Raw genomic sequence first — 17,770 nt, 5'->3', positions numbered from 1 at the left:
ATATGCTGATAGGCAGGAAAGTTAAAAATATTCCATGTTTTTCATTGTTTTTACCCAATTGCTTGGCCCTGGATTGCTGTCGTCTTCTCTAGTCATTTTAGCTGCATTATTTTCATCCTCTGGCCCATTAGGCAGGACGTTAGTGTGAGTTTTGAAGTTTTATGTTTGTGAATAGAGAAGGAAATTGTAAATCAGAGATGCTATTCTGCCACAGCTAGAACCTGAAATGAGACCAGACACAAGCAGTATTTGTCTTTGACAAATTAAACAGGATAAAAAGGGCTTTGGAACATAAAGTTTTAAACTGTCTCCTGACAATTCACAGTGATTATTCATTTTGCCATGTGTCAGAGCTGGTGAGTGAGCAGGATTGATGCCACATCCAGTGAAAGTCATCTGTAAATGATGGAGCGTATCAGTTATTCAAAGAACATTGATTAATGGAATGGAATAATTCATTACAATAACAATATCAGTTGCGCTGTGTAATCTGCATCATTGATTTTTAAAATATAAATCTGTAAAAAGTTACAAAAAAAATCTAGTAGCTATGCAACAAAATTAGAGTTCTTGGTGACCAGAATAAATAATTTTTCAGTCCCTGCTTAATGTGATCTGTTTTTGGTGGCCACAGGGTGTCCCTAATGTCTGGACACATAGGAAATCTCATTAACTATCATTTATTTGCCTCCACAGATTAAATATGGCTATTATATTAAATATACACTACCAGCCAAAAATTTGGACACATCTTCTCAATGCTTTTAATTCATCTGTATTATTTTTGTCATTCTAGATTAATACTGGAGATTCATGCTTTTTTGTTTACAACATAATTCCATATGTATTCTTTTATAATTTTGATATACTCAGTATTAATCTACAGTGTATAAAATAATGAAATAAAAACCATTAAATGAGAAGGTGTCCAAACTTTTGACTGGTAGTGTATATTTGATTAAAATATATACATTTAATATAATGTTGTTTAAAATGTAATTCCTTGTAAATATGTATTTTTACCTATGTGTCCAGATTTTAAGGACACCCTGTATATTAACTTAATAATTTATCTTCCAGCGATCAAAGCACTGACCTGTTAGTGCCTCTGTGTTTTTGTTGTCAGGCAAACACTCCAAAAAATGGTGACTGCCAGCCTTTTATTAAATCTGACACATGTTGCTGGTTTGTTTTCAACTTGATATGACACTTGTCTAGCTGCCTTTGCAGTGGTGATTTGCTGCACCTGCTTCCTGAACTTCTGGCACTCCAGCCAGACACGCACCATGAATGAAATGAATGAAGTCATGGAGCAGAGGGAGGAAAAGTGTTGGCAAAGAGAAACAGGAGACCCTCTCCAGCACTGACTGAACAGGATATCTGCTTTACAACAATGCAGATGGACTCGAAAATGATCAAGACACAAAAATGCTGTTTAAACGTTCATGCAAGCTTCAACAAATTGATATTTTCAGTTTTAAAAACACAATCAAATGCCTTTACTCTACAGGATGTTCCTAAAGTCTGGACACATAGGCAAAAATACATGCACCATTGTTCAAAAGTTTGGGGTCAATTAGAAATGCCCTTATTTTTGAAAGAAAAGCATTGTCTCAATGAAGCTAACATCAAATTAATCTTAAATACAGTCTAGACATTGTCAATGTGGTAAATGACTATTCTAGCTGGAAATGGCTGATTTTTAACAGATTATGTACATAGGGGTACAGAGGCCCATTTACCATCACTATAGCAACCATCACTGCTGTGTTCTAATGGTACATTATGTTAGCTGATCATGTTGAAAGGGTAATTGGTGATTAGAAAACCCTTGTGCAATTATTTTAGCACATGAATAAAAGTGTGAGTTTTCATGGAAAACATGAAGTTGTCTGGATGACCCCAAACTTTTGAACGGTACTGTATATTTAACATAACAGCCATATTTAATCTATGAAGGCAAGATAATTAAAGCACCCTGATATGGCAGATATTAGGATCAGTTATAGTTAATCTGCTATTGGCAATAATATTTACAACAAATTTGAACACAGATTTATCAGAACTGCACTGGTGCCAAAGTCTCACTCACAGTCCTTTAGCCAGCGGTGCAAAGCCTTTAACATGAGTCACTGCTATCACACAGCCAGCTGAACAGTTGGCAAGGAACTCAATAATGAAACTCGGTACTACACTACTTTTTAGCTGCAACACAACAATTAACAATTACAGGTAAATGCAAGAAGATTTTATAATTAGACTGAATACACATGAAAATGTTTTCCGACATCCACCACTGTCATTTCAAATACTAATTAAAGTCAGAAAACAGACAAGGATGATCCCAAAAGACTGTCTGAGCTCAGACCTATTTGTATTAGCTGCAAATTCTGGCAACATCTGTGCTCAAACGCAGTACACACATCTAAGTGCATCGCTGGCAGCTGATCAGGAGGCTTGAAATGTTAGAGTTCAGGCAGATTTTGCCCACATGCCCTAGAACTGTGTCATTGCAGCATTAGCCTTTTCAAATGCCAGCAAGCCCCTCAGCTCTTGAACAATCCCATCCCCATTTTTTCCCTCGACAGCAGATTCATCTATGAATATGAACATTCCAGCAAATTCTGCTGCTACAACCCTTTAACACATTCAGCTTTTTATTTCTGTCTGGTGTAGCAAACCAACATGTAGGTGCTAAATAAATGTACTATTTGTAGTGAAGAGGTTTGCATGCAGAGAGGAGGAGAAAAAGACGAAACAGGAGAAGGTCTCAGGTCACATATTTGAACATTATCAAGCAGATGAAGCTTCTTATGTTGAAAAAAGTAGTTTATTTGATATCAGGTTATGTTGCATTGTTTTCCACTGAAACTGTCTCCTTTGATCAGGCTGCATCTTTAACATCATCCAGAAGGGGCTCACTGGATTCATTTTCCGGTACTGAGCCACAGCAGAACAAGACTCTTGTTTTTCCACTGAAGAGCTCATCTCTGGGTGCTAGCAGATAATTATATAGAAGCGCTGCCACCAAACCGCCGGTGATCGGTCCAGCCCAGTACACCTGAAAAGCCAAATAACAGGACAAGCATGTCTGTTTCAATAGGAATGACTCACAAGTCCAATGCTTACAATACATCTCCTTTTCAGCTCCACAGTACATACCCAATGATCATCAAAAGACTCCAGTATAATTGCAGGCCCAAAGGATCGTGCTGGGTTGATGCCGCATCCTGTGTAGCTGATCTGTAAACCATATCAGAGGAAAACACCACTTGCCTCCCTGGCTGTACATCAGCAGATTACATGGAAGGATGATTTACAGCCAGTCCATCCTAAGCCAATCTATTGTATCAGGCCACAGCAACATGGAAAAACCATCTGCTAAATTAATAACTGGGGAAATAAAGGAATGTTTTGATTGACTCACCCCAGCAAGGTGTCCCAGAACTACAGAGAATCCGATTGCCAGAGGTGCAGACCCTCCGAAATCACGTCTTTTGTCAGTGACCGCCAGCATACACAGGACCAGCTGAAGGGTGAGCATGAATTCTGTGCCAAAACCTTGACGTGGGCTGATTTCTTTCAGCTAGAACAAAGAAAAAAAATTATGAGGATTCTTCTGTCCTGCACTTTTGCAACTTTTCTGCAGCAGAAGCAACATATAAAAACTGACAGTGGCTGGTGCAAAGCTTTCATCACTACTTTTTCTTCAAGTTGCTTGAAACTCAGCCTGCTGTCCAAAACCCTGCTGTATTTGTGTTATGTAGTAGTGTGACTGAATCACTGCTTAAATTACCACAAGCTTTCATGCTGTACACTCCCTGATGACAGTGGGCCTTCTTTTTATTGCACAGCAGCCTCAAACCACAAGTGATGATTAAGATTTGACATTTAAATTAAACAGCTCTTAGCAAATGTGCAAGTCTTAGGGATTAGAAGACGCAGCTTTTGCAAGAAACTAAAACTGAAACAATTCCTCAAATGCCACTCATCCAGAAGACTAAATGTGAAGCAGAAAACTGGAAACGTGTGGATTCCACCTCACCTTGTTAACACCAAGCGACTCTGTGGTTTGTGGCCTTATACCATACACAATGGCACTGCCAGCCACCGCTCCCAACATCTGAGCAATCACATAGAAGAAGGCCCTAAGAATGCTCATCCGGCAGCTAGTCATGAAGCTGATGGTGACGGCAGGATTCAGGTGAGCGCCGCTAATGTGGCCTATACAGAAGGCTAATGTGGCAATAGCCAGGCCAAAGGCAAATGCTACTTTGACTTCCTGGTTGGCGTAAGAATCATTTTGGTCGCCTATTGCAGCGGTGAGGCCAATGAAAATAAAAATGATCATTCCCAGAAATTCAGCCAGAACTGCTCTCCAAAATGCCCACATCTGAATTTCTGACATCGCTGCGCAGACAATGTCAGATTCATTCAGGTACACAGATTTCTGGTTGCCCTTGAATATACAATGATGGATTGTGGCGCAGATATTTGGTTCCACTAGCAGACCGACTAAAGATGTTATGGTGATATTCTGTAACCTTCATCAGGTGTGTGGCTTTTGAGAATTCAAGCCTGATTAGAAACAGCTGAGTGATCTGCATTTCAAACTGAGACTGACCTCCACGTCTCCTGCTTTGTTCAGTTCTTTTCCACTTTAACTGAAGCTGATTTTACTGTTATTCACAGCTCATTTAAGACCACAACAAGCTGTTACTTTGTTTGTAATGGAGTGTTAACTGAATGGATTGGAAAGAGGTGAAAAAAACATGTGGTTAAATCAACATTAGCCAAATTAGTGTTTTTACATTTTTTGTTATTTTAAGGAAAAGAGCAAGACCTTAGTGCTTTAGTGCAGCAGTCAACAGCTTGCAGTCAAATTTTAATGTACGATTCAGTCAGCTGAAAATGAGCATTTTCATTGTTTACTGGGACATAAAATTGAAAATAGACGTGCTTTTAAATAATTATTGTTTAAAATAAAGCATCTTAACATTATAGAATGCAGTAATTTGGCTTCATTTCAAGCAACAGACTTTAAATGTGTCTGAGACATCCATCTGATGTTTGAAGGACACACTTTATTTATTTATTTTTTTTTTGCCAAAGTCTTTGTAAAAGGCTCTTCCTATCTTTCAGTCCACTTGCTCTTTTCTGAGCATGTGTCATGCAGGGCTGCCTGCATTGAAGTTAACATCAGTCATTTGCCGCAGTGAAGGAAATGGGACCTTTTGAAATCATGGCAAGGAAACCAGCCTCCCGTTCTGCTTTTCTGTATGAAAGAGCTGGCAGGTTAAAAGGTCACACTGCTCCTTGTCTTCTTTTTAAGAAGACAGAATGAGAAACCTTCTAAAGCATCACCATTATTTTTTCTTTAACAAAGAAACTGAGTTTTTTCTTGCAGATTTTGGCTGCATATTTTAGTTGCTTTTGGGAAATCTGTTTTTAGTTGCTCCCTGTTGACAAACTAAATAAGTTTCCAGGCATCTGTCACACGTTTGTTTGAGATAGTTCTCACACTGTTAAAATCACACGACAAATATGGTGCAGTTTTGACTATAACATTCACAGCCTTCTTTTGCAGGAGCTGGATTTAAGGAACATAATTAAGTGAACACAATAAAAAAGATAGAAATGAGACTGACAGGTGAGACAAATGTTATGCTTACTAACCCTGTGAGTTCTGAGCCTGCCAGCTATTCACTATAGAAAAGCAAATTGACAACCATATTTAATTTATTTAAAGATAATTTTTGTCACACATGTATTAAAGACAATGCTCCTTGCTGATATTACATTAATTAAAACTGGGAATTGGAGGTTTTCTAATGAGGAGTGGCATTGCCAAAGGCTAAATTCCAACTTCTGTGTCATTCTGCATTCACATAAGCTATTCTATGTGAGTTAGATAACTGTACTTGAGTTAAGTATTGTCACATCAGCCACAAAAATCAGTGTACAAAGAATTTCTTAATAGCAAAACCCTTAACAATGTCAAAACATGACTGTTAGGAACTAGGACGTATTAAACAACTATTATAATACTCATGATTGCAAATTGAATGCATAATAATGTTAAAAATCTGCAGCATCAAGGGATTCAAAAGCTCCATTTCATTCTCATGCTGCTCATGATGCTAACATTTGTGCAAATGATTATACTAAATTGTTTGAAGATATTAGCAGTTGTGCTGCACAGTGACTCAGTGGTTTGCACCGTCGCCTTGGAGCTAGAAGATTCCTGGTTTGTGTCCCACCCTGGGATCTTTCTGCATGGAGTTTGCATGTTTCAAGACCTTTATTTATCACAAACGCAATTATACACAGCATAACATGTAGTCAAATGTATTGATTGTATTGTTCTCCCTGTGCATGCATGGGTTTTCTCTGGGTTCTCCAAAAACATGCTGAGGTTAATTGGTAATTCTAAATTGTCTGTAGGTGTGAATGTGAGTGTTATTGTTTGTCTCTATGTGTAGCCCTGTGATAGACTGGTGACCTGTCCAGGGTGTCCCCTGCCTTCACCCTAAGTCAGCTGGGATAGACTCCAGCCCTCCCTGCAACTCTAACAACTCTAATGAGGTTTAAGCAGTGTCTAGATTACGGATGGATATTAGAACTTGTGACACAAGCTTATATAAGGGTCCGCTTAGGCCCCCAATATGATGCCATTAAATCACATGAAAATAATATTTGAGCTTTCACCAGTTTGCCAGCAGTTTTTGATGCTTGACTTTCAGAAGTTCAAGGATAAAAAAAAGTAAAATAGTTGAAAAGTGCTGAAAATAGAACAGCATTAACAGTTGCTGAAACAGCTGTGGTTCATGATTTCACCAGAGATACAACCAGTGGCTTGGTCTGACAGAAGGATGGCTTTCATTGTCTCTGGAGGCTTGTAGAGATCACTAAAACCTACTTTGATCCTGTGCCAATGGCAGCACCTCATCATGTGAGCACCTTCCTCTTACCCGTGATGTTCACGCCTCCTGAATCTCAGATGTAAATGAAATACAAACATAACTCATCTCCCAAATCTAGTCTGAATACTGTCCAGATGTAGGTGTCCTGACGAACCCCAGAGAGGGTTTATTATGGGGCCTGTTATGAAAGTGGAACCTCAGACTAACTGAGAGATTATAGGATAAACACAGACTATTTAATCAAGCAGAAATGGAAGCAAGTCAAGTATATAATCAATATGTATGCTGGTCTGCTAAGCAGAGTAAAATGGGACTTGCAACTTCAAACGCTTTCCCTTCCAGTTGCTTAAAACAGATGAAAACATAAAATACAGAAAATGCTCAAAAATAAATTAGAAAATAAGTCACGGTTGTTCATTGAATTCATCTTTAGCAGTTAATCCAGAGTCTAGATCCAAAACTTAAGTAGAAATTATAGTCCGAGGTGCAGTTGTTCGACTGAGAGAAAGACTCCTGCTGAGTCTTAGTGGTTTGTCTTTAATAAGGCTCCGAATCACATATCTTCTACTAACCACATAGTACCCATCACCTTTTTCATAGAACTGTTCACCATACTGACAGATTAAGACAGATGAAGCAACGCAGCTGCTACAAACACTGTACATTGTCGATTTATCAGATTTCTGATTCATACTGTTTATACATTTTTTAAATTATTTTTATATTGATATAAAACATCTTTCTGAGCTAACAGGCACATAGCAGAAAGGAGGAGCCAAAGCAAACCATTAAAGAGTCCATAAAATGTGGCCTTCAGATTGTTGGAAAATTGTTTCCTTGAAAACTGTCCAATGTAACATTTAATGGGAGTTAAAACTTAGAAAACTGCTTCCTGGAAAACAATATACAGTCATTGAAAAAAATATTAGATCACCCTGTTTTCTTCAACTTCTTGTTCATTTTAATGCCTGGTACAACTAAAGGTACACTTATTTGGACAAATATAATGATAACAATTAAAATAGCTCATAAGAGTTTAAGAGCTGATATCTAGCCACGTTCCATGGTTTTCTTGATAATAACCAAAATCACTGAAGTTCCTACATCAATAGCTATGGTATTGTACTGCCATAAACAGTACTTTTAGAGGCATTCCATATTTTCTTTTCTGTCTGTTTTAGTCACATGATCCACACAGGAGTTAGTACTTGATTGCATAACCATTGTTTTTGATGACTGCATCCATGCGTCTCTTCATGCTCTCCACCAGCTTCTGACATTGTTCTGCTGTCACAGCAGCCTATTCCTGTTGCACAAATTCAAACAAATTTGCTTTGTTTTTGGGCTTGTGGTTCTCCATTTTGTGTTTGATGATTTTCCACAGGTTTTCAATTGGATTTAGATCTAGTGATGGAGCAGGCCAAGGCATGGTTCCAATGTTCTGGTTCTCCATCCAGGCTTTAACTGACCTTGCCGTGTAACAAGGGGCATTGTCTTGTTGGAAAATCCATTCACTGGAGGCAGGAAAGAGTTTTCCAGCTGATGGAAGAGTAGCCCTGTACATGACCTGGTTCATTCGCCCTTCACACAATTGCATTTGCCCTGTTCCATCCATACTGAAACAACCCAAGATGGTCACTGATCCACCCCTATCTTTTACTGTAGGGGCAAGACAGTCTGGTTTGTAGGCTTCTCCAGGCTTCCTCCTAACCAGTAAGTTGTTTGGAGTGGGCATCAAGTGAAAATTGAATTCATCACTGAAGAGGACCTTAGCCCAATCATCAACAGTTCAATCCTTGTGATCCCTGCAAAGAGTAACTGGGCTTTCCTCTGCCTTTTGTTGATGAAGGGCTTCTTCCTGCCCTGTGTGACTTTAGACCAGTTTCAAGAAGTCGGTTTCCAACTGTCCTTGCCGATCAAGTCACATTTTTCGACAGTGCCCACTCATTTTTAAAGTCCCTGCAGGTCTGATGACGATTCCAGACACCGGAACGGATGAGTGCACAGTCATCTCGTGGGGTCGTGTCAAGAAAACACTTCAGTGGAGTCCCAACTTCTCCAAATTCATACTCAGAGTCATCTCTCAAGTCAAAGCAAAGTTTTACTTGCACAAGGAATTGATCTGAACAAGTGACTGACAATAGGTGTAAACAAGTTAGTTTTTAAGCAGGCACATAAACAAGTTACATTGGTATCATCAGTTTCTGAGCAGCCAGTTTCAACCGGCTGCTTGCAGGACCAATTTGTTATATTTTCATGGTCAAAGTTAAGTCATGGAAATTTACTGGGTACATTGGATTATATGAGTTCATGGTCGCACAGTTATACAGTAGTTTGAAATCATAAAGAGCATTTAATTATAACATCATTATAATTTTATAACAGGTAGAAAGACGTTTCCTGCTGCGACCAGCTAGCAATTTGGTAGTACCACGTTCGACTTGTTGTATCTTGGTGTAATGAACAGAAATCTTCAGTTTTTTCGCTACCTGTCTCTCACTCATGCCAATTTCCAGCAGTGCCAAGATGACTGCTTCACATAATTCTTTTATTTTAGGCGTTATGTGAGAGCTGACAACTTCTGAGTTGTGCTACGGCTTGAATGTCAGCAGGAAACCACTCTAAGCTTTTGCATGTGCAGTGCTGCTTATGACATGAAATGGCCTCTTATATACCCTGGGAATACAGTTAAGCTGAAGCATGTCAAATAGGACATAAAGTATTATGGAATCAGCTGTATTTTTTGTTGTGTCCATTGTATTCTTCAGGTAATATACCTTCAGTGGTACCAGGCATTAAAATGAACAAGAAAATGAAGAAAACAAGGGTGGTCTAATAAAGGTGATGTCATACTGACCTGATACCAGAAAACACTGATCAATACAGTTTGAAAACTGCTTTCAAATTTCATTGGATCTACAAGAATAGAAGATTTGGCTTTATGCCCCAAAGCAAGTGGGAAAGGGAAGAAAAGGGAAAGATAAGGCAAACAAGAGGGAAAACAGATCAGCTTCAGTGAACAGTGAAGAGGCCACTCACACACCATGCTGGTAGAAGGTGAGAGGCCTCATTAACCACCAGAGGCTTGAGGAAAGACTGCTGTCATAGAGCAGAGCAGTGGATCGAGCTCTAATTTCTGGAAAGTGGACTGAATCTCAGAATAGTTTGTGCAATCCGGCATTCATCACTTTCACATTTGGGGTCGCATCCATCAGCCTGCTAGTTTGATACATCAGAATGTCATGTACGTCTGAGAGGAGCTCTCCCAAACTGGAGTGGGGTCAACGCCGTAATACCGTTCGGTAGGAAAAACAGCTCACATTAAACAAACTTTAAACAATTCATTTTTACTGAAGATAAGAAGGCAATAACAGGCAAGGGAGAAAGGACAAGGAGTGAAGTCCTTGTTAAGTGTTGGAGTCAGCAAGATTTTGGTAAGTGATACTGGGCCAACCAAAAAAAAAAAAGTCCACAGACGGGCCTGGAATCAAAACCACAGGTAATCAGTTATAGGCAGAGTGGAATCTGAGCAAGAACTGAAAAGGACTTTACTGGACGCACATCCACAGTGTACATGACATACACACATGTTCATATATGCCTTTTGAACATGCACACGTTGAACATTTCACACCACGGCATATGCTCACTCTACACTCACATATTTATACATCACAACAACACTACAAGAGTCACTTCAATTCTATCCTGTAGCCACTTTATATTTAAAAATTTAAATCTTTACACTCCGGCTGTAAACACTGTTTCACAATTTCTGTATATATTGTCTATGCGAAGGCTGTGCCCCTTTGTCTCTTTTGCACTGCTACTTTGTTTTGTGTGTACAACCCGGATAAAGTACACAAAACATTTTGCCATACACTGTGCCATGTACGACTGTGTATGTAACAAATACATTTTATTAGATTTGATTTTGAGATATAAAGCGAATGGCGAGCAGGTATTCAGGAATAGATGGGTGAGGGGCCATGTGACTGGAAGAGATGATGTTACTGCAGGAATGACAGTGATTTAGTGATCAGAAAAGCAGGTAGCTCTGTGCATGACTGTGATCTAATGAAGACTGGGTTTAGCCTGAGAAAAACACAGCAATCCCTTTCCAGAAACAGAGGTGGGGCAGATATACATTTGGCAACCCACGCTGTTGCTTCTCCCTCTTTAAAATGTTTTCTCTAGTAATATGAAAATAATCTAAACAATAACACAGCCCCACCTCTGTTAAAGGGCAACGCACAGCAGCTTCCTCTGGGTTTTCACAAGACTTTTGCCGTCCCCCTGCCAAAACAGGCAGATATGAATGAGAGGACTGTACAGTGAGCAGAGCTATGTGGCCATGGTGTCCTTCTGCAGGAGGCAGCACATTGTTTCCTAAAGCTTCATTCGCTGTCATTTTACCTTAATGTCATAACAAAGCAGAATGTGGTAGCCAGAAGCTGTTCTCAGACAAGTACCGCACACAAAACACAGTTTTCTCTTTCGCTGTAGTTGGTCCACTGTGTTGGCTCCATGGAGGAACTTGTACAAAGAAGAACAAAAAACAACAAAGAAAACAACCCTGCAAGGTTGCTTTCAGCTAAACTTTTGCAACATCACCTGGCAAGCTGTTGTGCAGGTCAGTCAAATATATGCAAGCACACATTTCCTAGGGGACGACTTTAGAGTGTGAAAGCTGTGTTTCTACTGTTGACCTGGCGTGCATTGAAGTAGTTGTAGCGATCTTTCCAGAGTTGTAAAATTCTTTCACATAGTATTTGAAATATTTGTGCAAGATTTTCTGATAATGCCTCTAATGACCCCCTCTATAGAACTTCTTGGGTTGCATGTTATATTTTTCACCAGAACACAGCCCTCTGAATTTTTTTAGTGCAGGACTATTCACTTTTTTGTCTGAATGCTCACTGAATAGTAAACTCCCCAACGATTTCCAAATGCCTCTGTGGTAACCAATATGACCTTAAAATGAACCCTTTATCATCTCCGTATCTTTGCCCTTGCCCCATGTCCACACACCGTTGTGCAGCAATTCCCAAGTTTTACTGCAGAGAGCTTCTTGCTTGGGGAGCTTAATACCAGCATACATTCTCAAGGATGAACAAAATGCTGCAGCTAGAGAAAGACTGAGGCAGAGAAATCTCAAGTATTGGCTGTTTCTTGTCTGCTGGAGGAGAGCTGTCTCCAATTTGGCAATCTGACACCTGAATCTGAATCTGTCACCAGTTGAAAACGTAAGTGGGAGAAGCCATCAATAGATTTGTAGCAGCAGCTGGACAGTACAAAGAAAACACAAGAGGAAGACAAGGAGATAGTGGTAGTTATATCCAGGGACAACATTTAGGCTAATATATACATTACAAAAGTTTGGGGTCACCCAGGCAATTTCATGTTTCCCATGAAAACTCACACTTTTATTCATGTGCTAGCATAATTGCACAATGATTTTCTAATCATCAATTAGTCTTTCAACACCATTAGCTAACACAATGTAGCATTAGAACACAGGAGTGATGGTTGCTGGAAATGTTCCTCTGTATCCCTATGGAGATATTCCATTAAAAATCTGCCGTTTCAAGCTAGAAAAGTCATTTACCACATTAACAATGTCGACACTGTATTCCTGATTAATTTAAGGTTATCTTCATTGAAAAAACGACTTTTCTTTCAAAAATAAGGACATTTCTAAGTGACCCCAAACTTTTGAATGATAGTGTGTGTGTGTGTGTATTTTTATATATATATATATACATATATATATATATATATATATATATATATATATATATATATATATATATATATATATATATATATATATATATATATATATTTGTATATATGTATAGAATTCATCGTTTTGTCTCTTCTCTATGCTCTCTCTACTATAGCTGTAGAAATACACTGGCATTGGCCCTAAAATGTTTCTAGGTGTGTCTTGGATGATGAAGATTTCCTGTCAGTATATAATAATCAGATAATGACTAAATTACAAGTGCATTCACAAACAGCTAATCAGCCTCTTATATGCTACGGCGCTATACCAACCATCAGATAACGTTAATAACTCAGATTTAGCTCTTGTCTTGCCTTTGCATGCTTAAAGATGACTCAGTCACTTTGGATATGATTTCAGGTTCCAGATCTGATGTTTTCTAATTTTTTTTTTTTTTTAGATCATAGACTGATGAATCCGGCCTCCAGACTATTAGTTCAATAAATCCAAGACTGGATTCCAAACTGACCAAACCTTAGGTGGCTCAGATCTCTGACCAAAAGTTAATTTCTTAAAAATACATTTTGTGTCAAAATCTAGCTTTAATTCCTTAGTTATTTCAATTCACATGGTTCTTATACAGGTCCTTTTTTCAGTCTGTGTTTACTCAAATCCCACACAGTGAAACTATATGTATTTTGTGTAAGTGTTGGGGTGGGGGACGAGTTTGTTGAGACAGATTTTACCATGTCATGTTTTAAAATGTAATAAAGTGTTATTTGCTGTGCTTGACCATTATTTTAGATGTGTGAATAGAAAAGGATCCCTAAGTGTATAATAACATGATATACACACATCACAATAAAGATCAAAGAGCAACAACTGTTAACATCAAGTGTTTTACTTTACTTAAAAAAGTGAGACATTTCAAGAGTGCACACACAATACATTATTCATCTGAAATAATATGTGATGCAGGTAAATAGAAATATGTATACAAAAAATGGCTCAACATAAAATACTGATATGGGGAATAAAAACTCAACTGCTTTATCAAGACGTTCAATCTTAACTTGCATGCTTGAGTGGCAGTTTGGATAAAAAAGTTTGTACAGAGTTAAACAAAGGAGTGAATTAGAGAGAGACGCTATCTGACCCGTTGACCACATTCCTCATTGGTACTTCACAGCAACACAAAAACACTAACATCCTACACTAAATTCAAGAGCATTTACAGGAGTATAGACATGTACATAGATATTAAGTGTTCGGGTTTGCAAGGCACTACTTGGACGTCATCTCCACAGTCGTAGCATCGTTGCCTCCGTTAACATCGTAGTCGCCCACTGGGCCGCTGACCAGGACCTTCATACGCTCGGGGAAGTCGTCAAATTTGGGGGAGAGCAGGAAGTCGTACATGAGAGCCGCTGCTACGCCACCACACATGGGACCCACCCAGTACACCTACAATGGATAACTCTTATTAATCTCTGGACTGGCAATAGTTAACATGAGTCACATGCAAACCATCATTATCACACAAAGACATCACAGGAATAACTCAAATATTTCAGACCAGTTCAAAAGATTTACTTTTGTCAATATCTCAGCTGGGCTAATTCGAAAACAATAGGAATCCTATAACTGATTAACTCATGCAGGAAGATTCACGAGTTATGCAGTTATTGAATTAGTTAAGCTTGACATGTAATATACATGCAGAAAAAATGTGAGGCATGCATGAAAGTGCTTTTGTGCTTCTCACTCTGACTTACCCAGTGGTTTGTAAAATTGTTCAGGATCAAAGCAGGACCAAAGGAGCGAGCAGGATTGATGCCGCAGCCCGTGTAGCTGATCTGTAATCAACAAGAAAGTGACACCATGAGAGAAAATCCTTCGCTACATGGTGTGGTGGTATAGTAGAGTGGCAGGGGTGAAGCTTATTTACGAAAACAATAAAAAAGCATGAAATTCTTCCACTCAGGAAGCAATGTCATACTTGCTGCTTGTTCACATTTCTAAATCGTACCATGACTAATCCTAGATAAACATTACGCTGCTTTGGAGATGATCATAAGGTTCAACTTACAGCTGCCAAGTGTCCCAAGCAGACTGAGAGGCCAATAGCCAACGGTGCAGAGCCGGTGACATCACGCCTCCTTTTATCAGTGACTGCAATGACACACAGCACCAGCTGGAAGGTTGCCAGCAGCTCTATGCCCACGCCTTGGCTGGGAGTGACACCGTTGAGCTGCGAGAGTTAGAGAGGAATCCAAAAGAACAACAACAGTTTGTCAGTCTGTGACAGCTAGATGGATAGTTTCCCCATCACCACCACTTCCCATGTAGCAGCAGCTGGATGTCTGACAGCAATTTGGCAGCGATGCCCAAGTGCCACATTGCTTATCCATGTTGCTTTTGTGGAAAACCTGATCATTGTTATTTAGTGCAATTTAGCTGCGGTGCACCGCATGTGGGGCGGCACAGTTTCTCAACAGCAGGGAGTTATCAGGTCTTGCCAGTCTGGAGCTTTTCAGTAACAAGATAACTGATGTTACTCATTACAGAGTTACTCATTACAAAGTGTAGTATTTTAGCATTTTAGCATGCAGAACCCCAATTTAACCAAAACCGCTGACAACAAGTATCAATGGATTGATGTTGCATTTTTTTTTATTTGCATATTCTCTCAGCTGTTGCAGGGCTGTGTGCTTTAATCTTGTGTCATCACTATTCAATAACAAGTGATGACAGACTGTCCAAAGAACAACATAAACAGGGCCAGTTCAGTGCCTACTTCCTCACAAAAGTTTTAGTTTTGCTGCAAAGGCATGCATCACATTGCATTTCATCACATTATCACACTCATCAGATGTTCTCTCAACAACAACTATGTGAATAATTTTTTTTACTTACAGCGTTGAGCCCCAGTGCATCGGTAGTATGTGGACGCGCTCCATACACAATGCCGCTGGCCAGGGCTGAACCCAGCATCTGGGCCACAATGTACATGACTGCCTTGAACACACTGATCTGACAGCTGGCGAGCATCCCGAGGGTGACTGCAGGATTCAGGTGGGCTCCACTGATGTGGCCTAAACTCTGGGCCAGTGTGGCGATGGCCAGTCCGAAGGCCAGCGACACCTTCACCTCCTGGTCTGGGTTGGCGTTGTTTGTGTTCCCAATGGCTGTGGAGATGCTGAGAAAAATGAACAGGGTCATGCCAACCAGTTCGGCCAGAACGGCCCTCCAGAAATCCTTGCTCTTGAACTCTCTCATGGTGGCTGCTGTGTGGGTGTCCCGCTGAGGGTTTGAGCTGGTCCTCTGGAAGGAGTGTGTACTCACAAACAACAGCAACAGGCTGCATATATAAGGCCCGGGCTGATAATGGTCAGTGGGCGGGCTTTAAAAAAAACTGAAAGAGAGGGCCACACTGAATTAATGAGAAATCCAAAAGACTGGTCTCTCACCTCCCTCCTTCTGCTCCCTCACCCTCCCTCCCTCCTCCTCTCCCTGTCCTCCAGCCCCTCTCCCACTGCCTCCCTGTCCAACACTTTCTGGTCTTTGGACTTTTGTGACTAACAAAAATGCTTCTTAAAATACTCGTAGCCAAAGGTGCAATTTTACTCATACAGACATTAACAGTTTTATAGAGGTTGTTATTAGGAGTTTTAGTTTTATAAAATCTGTTTCCTTTAAATCCAGGTGAATTCTAAGCATTTTAAATAAAAATGTCATTTTTCTGTTCGTACTTCTGCTTCAAAGTTACAACTTTGCATTTTGTGCTTTTTGAGTCACACTATGAATCACTAACAGCACATAATGGAGAACCAGAAAGAAGACAGACAACTCCCAGTCAATTCAGGAGTCACCCTCCCTCCACAGACAAGGTTTTCAATCTTTTACAAGACCACCCAAATCACATCGCTCATGCCAGCTCCAAGGCACACTTTCAGGCAAGACAATAAAACGGTTGAATGAACAAATCACATAATTCAGTCATAATTGGTGCTACAAAACAAATAAAAAAAACATGCTGTATGTCAGTAGATTACAAAAACAACACGTCTGTCTTAAGTGGAGAGAAATGGAACTTTTTTAGAAAATGTCTTTGCTTTTGTAGCAGCAGTAATTCATTAACTGAAAGGACGTTCTCTAAACAATAACTACGTTTTGTGCAGAAAGTCAGAGCAGGTGACAGAGTGAAATATCAGCTCTGTGAACTGAGCTGCCTGCAGCACCTGGACTCCAAGCATGTGTGTCAGAAAAGTGCAGCCAGGTTTTACTGTTCCTCTGGGTGTTTGAGCAACACGTGATCTTTTGTAGGTGAATATCTGGGGACATAGAATTGCCTGATTCGTTTAAAATCTATGCTTACCCAAACACATAATGTCCTCTGATGTAAATATCAACTGACTTGGCTTGTATTTATAGTATTCAGTCTGACCCTGTCTCTTTCCTGTCGTCCTCACACTGACTGCATGTCGTGACCAATAAAATGACAATGCTGAAACTAAAGGCATTTCATGTGTTTTTGCTTTAGAGAAGCTCATCTATTTGGTTTTTAATATCATATAGAGCTGAGTTACTATTTATTTTAGCCTCCTATTTAACTGTTTACATCCCACTTTCATTCATGACTCCTTATTTCTTCATAAACCATTAACTGACGTTCCTTGTAGTTCATCTCGTACTATTTTTCTGCCTTAATAAGGAGTTAAATTATTTGAATCTCCCTGTTTTGTTGACGTGTAGACTATTCCCAAGCAGCATCAGTCGCAGATGATTGAAATGTTCCATCCTTAAACACATTCGTGTCTTTTTAATTATTAACTGTGCCAGCTTGTACTATTTGACACACGGTGAGAGTGAAAAAAAAACAAAACAGCTATTGCTTAATGATATCTTGCAGTACAGTGAAACATGCTCCCAAACCACAATGACTAATGCTTGGAGGACTGTTTAATAAGGAAATTTAGCAGTCTTCTGACGTCTGCTTATCTCAGTACTAGTGCTACTCATCAGTTGGTTGAATACGTGCGAGGAACTGTTGTTTGCACTGGCAGTGTGACGTGATTTCAGTGGAACTGCTTTATTTACGACATCTTCCCAATTATTA

At 39.5% G+C, this 17,770-nt stretch overlaps 2 protein-coding genes across 2 annotated transcripts; both read right to left on the bottom strand.

The window, feature by feature from the left end:
* Positions 1 to 2,814: 2,814 nt before the first annotated feature.
* Positions 2,815 to 4,549, bottom strand: LOC111568627 (aquaporin-1-like). The gene is made up of 4 exons (XM_023270354.2): positions 4,046 to 4,549; positions 3,428 to 3,586; positions 3,163 to 3,243; positions 2,815 to 3,061 (listed from the first exon to the last, which is right to left on the bottom strand). Exons 1-4 carry the CDS (start codon positions 4,406 to 4,408, stop codon positions 2,885 to 2,887), a joined length of 780 nt encoding a protein of 259 aa, XP_023126122.1. The 5' UTR covers positions 4,409 to 4,549; the 3' UTR covers positions 2,815 to 2,884.
* Positions 4,550 to 13,536: 8,987 nt separating this feature from the next.
* LOC111568625 (aquaporin FA-CHIP-like) lies at positions 13,537 to 15,998 on the bottom strand. Its single transcript, XM_023270352.3, has 4 exons — positions 15,568 to 15,998; positions 14,741 to 14,902; positions 14,427 to 14,507; positions 13,537 to 14,115 (listed from the first exon to the last, which is right to left on the bottom strand). The coding sequence occupies exons 1-4, from the start codon at positions 15,928 to 15,930 to the stop codon at positions 13,936 to 13,938; spliced, it is 786 nt and encodes a 261-aa protein (XP_023126120.1). The 5' UTR covers positions 15,931 to 15,998; the 3' UTR covers positions 13,537 to 13,935.
* Between the last annotated feature and the right edge of the window lie 1,772 nt (positions 15,999 to 17,770).

Source organism: Amphiprion ocellaris, chromosome 10 (genome assembly GCF_022539595.1).
Source record: "Amphiprion ocellaris isolate individual 3 ecotype Okinawa chromosome 10, ASM2253959v1, whole genome shotgun sequence".
NCBI classification, from domain to species: domain Eukaryota; kingdom Metazoa; phylum Chordata; class Actinopteri; family Pomacentridae; genus Amphiprion; species Amphiprion ocellaris.
This window is presented reverse-complemented; position numbering and strand designations above follow the sequence as displayed.

Coding starts and splice junctions, on each gene's coding strand:
- LOC111568625 (XM_023270352.3), bottom strand. CDS start 15,930: ATGAGAGAGTTCAAGAGCAAGGATTTCTGGAGGGCCGTTCTGGCCGAA. Junction 14,903..15,567: donor ATGCACTGGGGCTCAACGCT/GTAAGTAAAAAA, acceptor TAACTCTCGCAG/CTCAACGGTGTCACTCCCAG. Junction 14,116..14,426: donor ACAATTTTACAAACCACTGG/GTAAGTCAGAGT, acceptor TATCCATTGTAG/GTGTACTGGGTGGGTCCCAT.
- LOC111568627 (XM_023270354.2), bottom strand. CDS start 4,408: ATGTCAGAAATTCAGATGTGGGCATTTTGGAGAGCAGTTCTGGCTGAA. Junction 3,587..4,045: donor AGTCGCTTGGTGTTAACAAG/GTGAGGTGGAAT, acceptor TCTTTGTTCTAG/CTGAAAGAAATCAGCCCACG. Junction 3,244..3,427: donor TTCTGGGACACCTTGCTGGG/GTGAGTCAATCA, acceptor TATGGTTTACAG/ATCAGCTACACAGGATGCGG.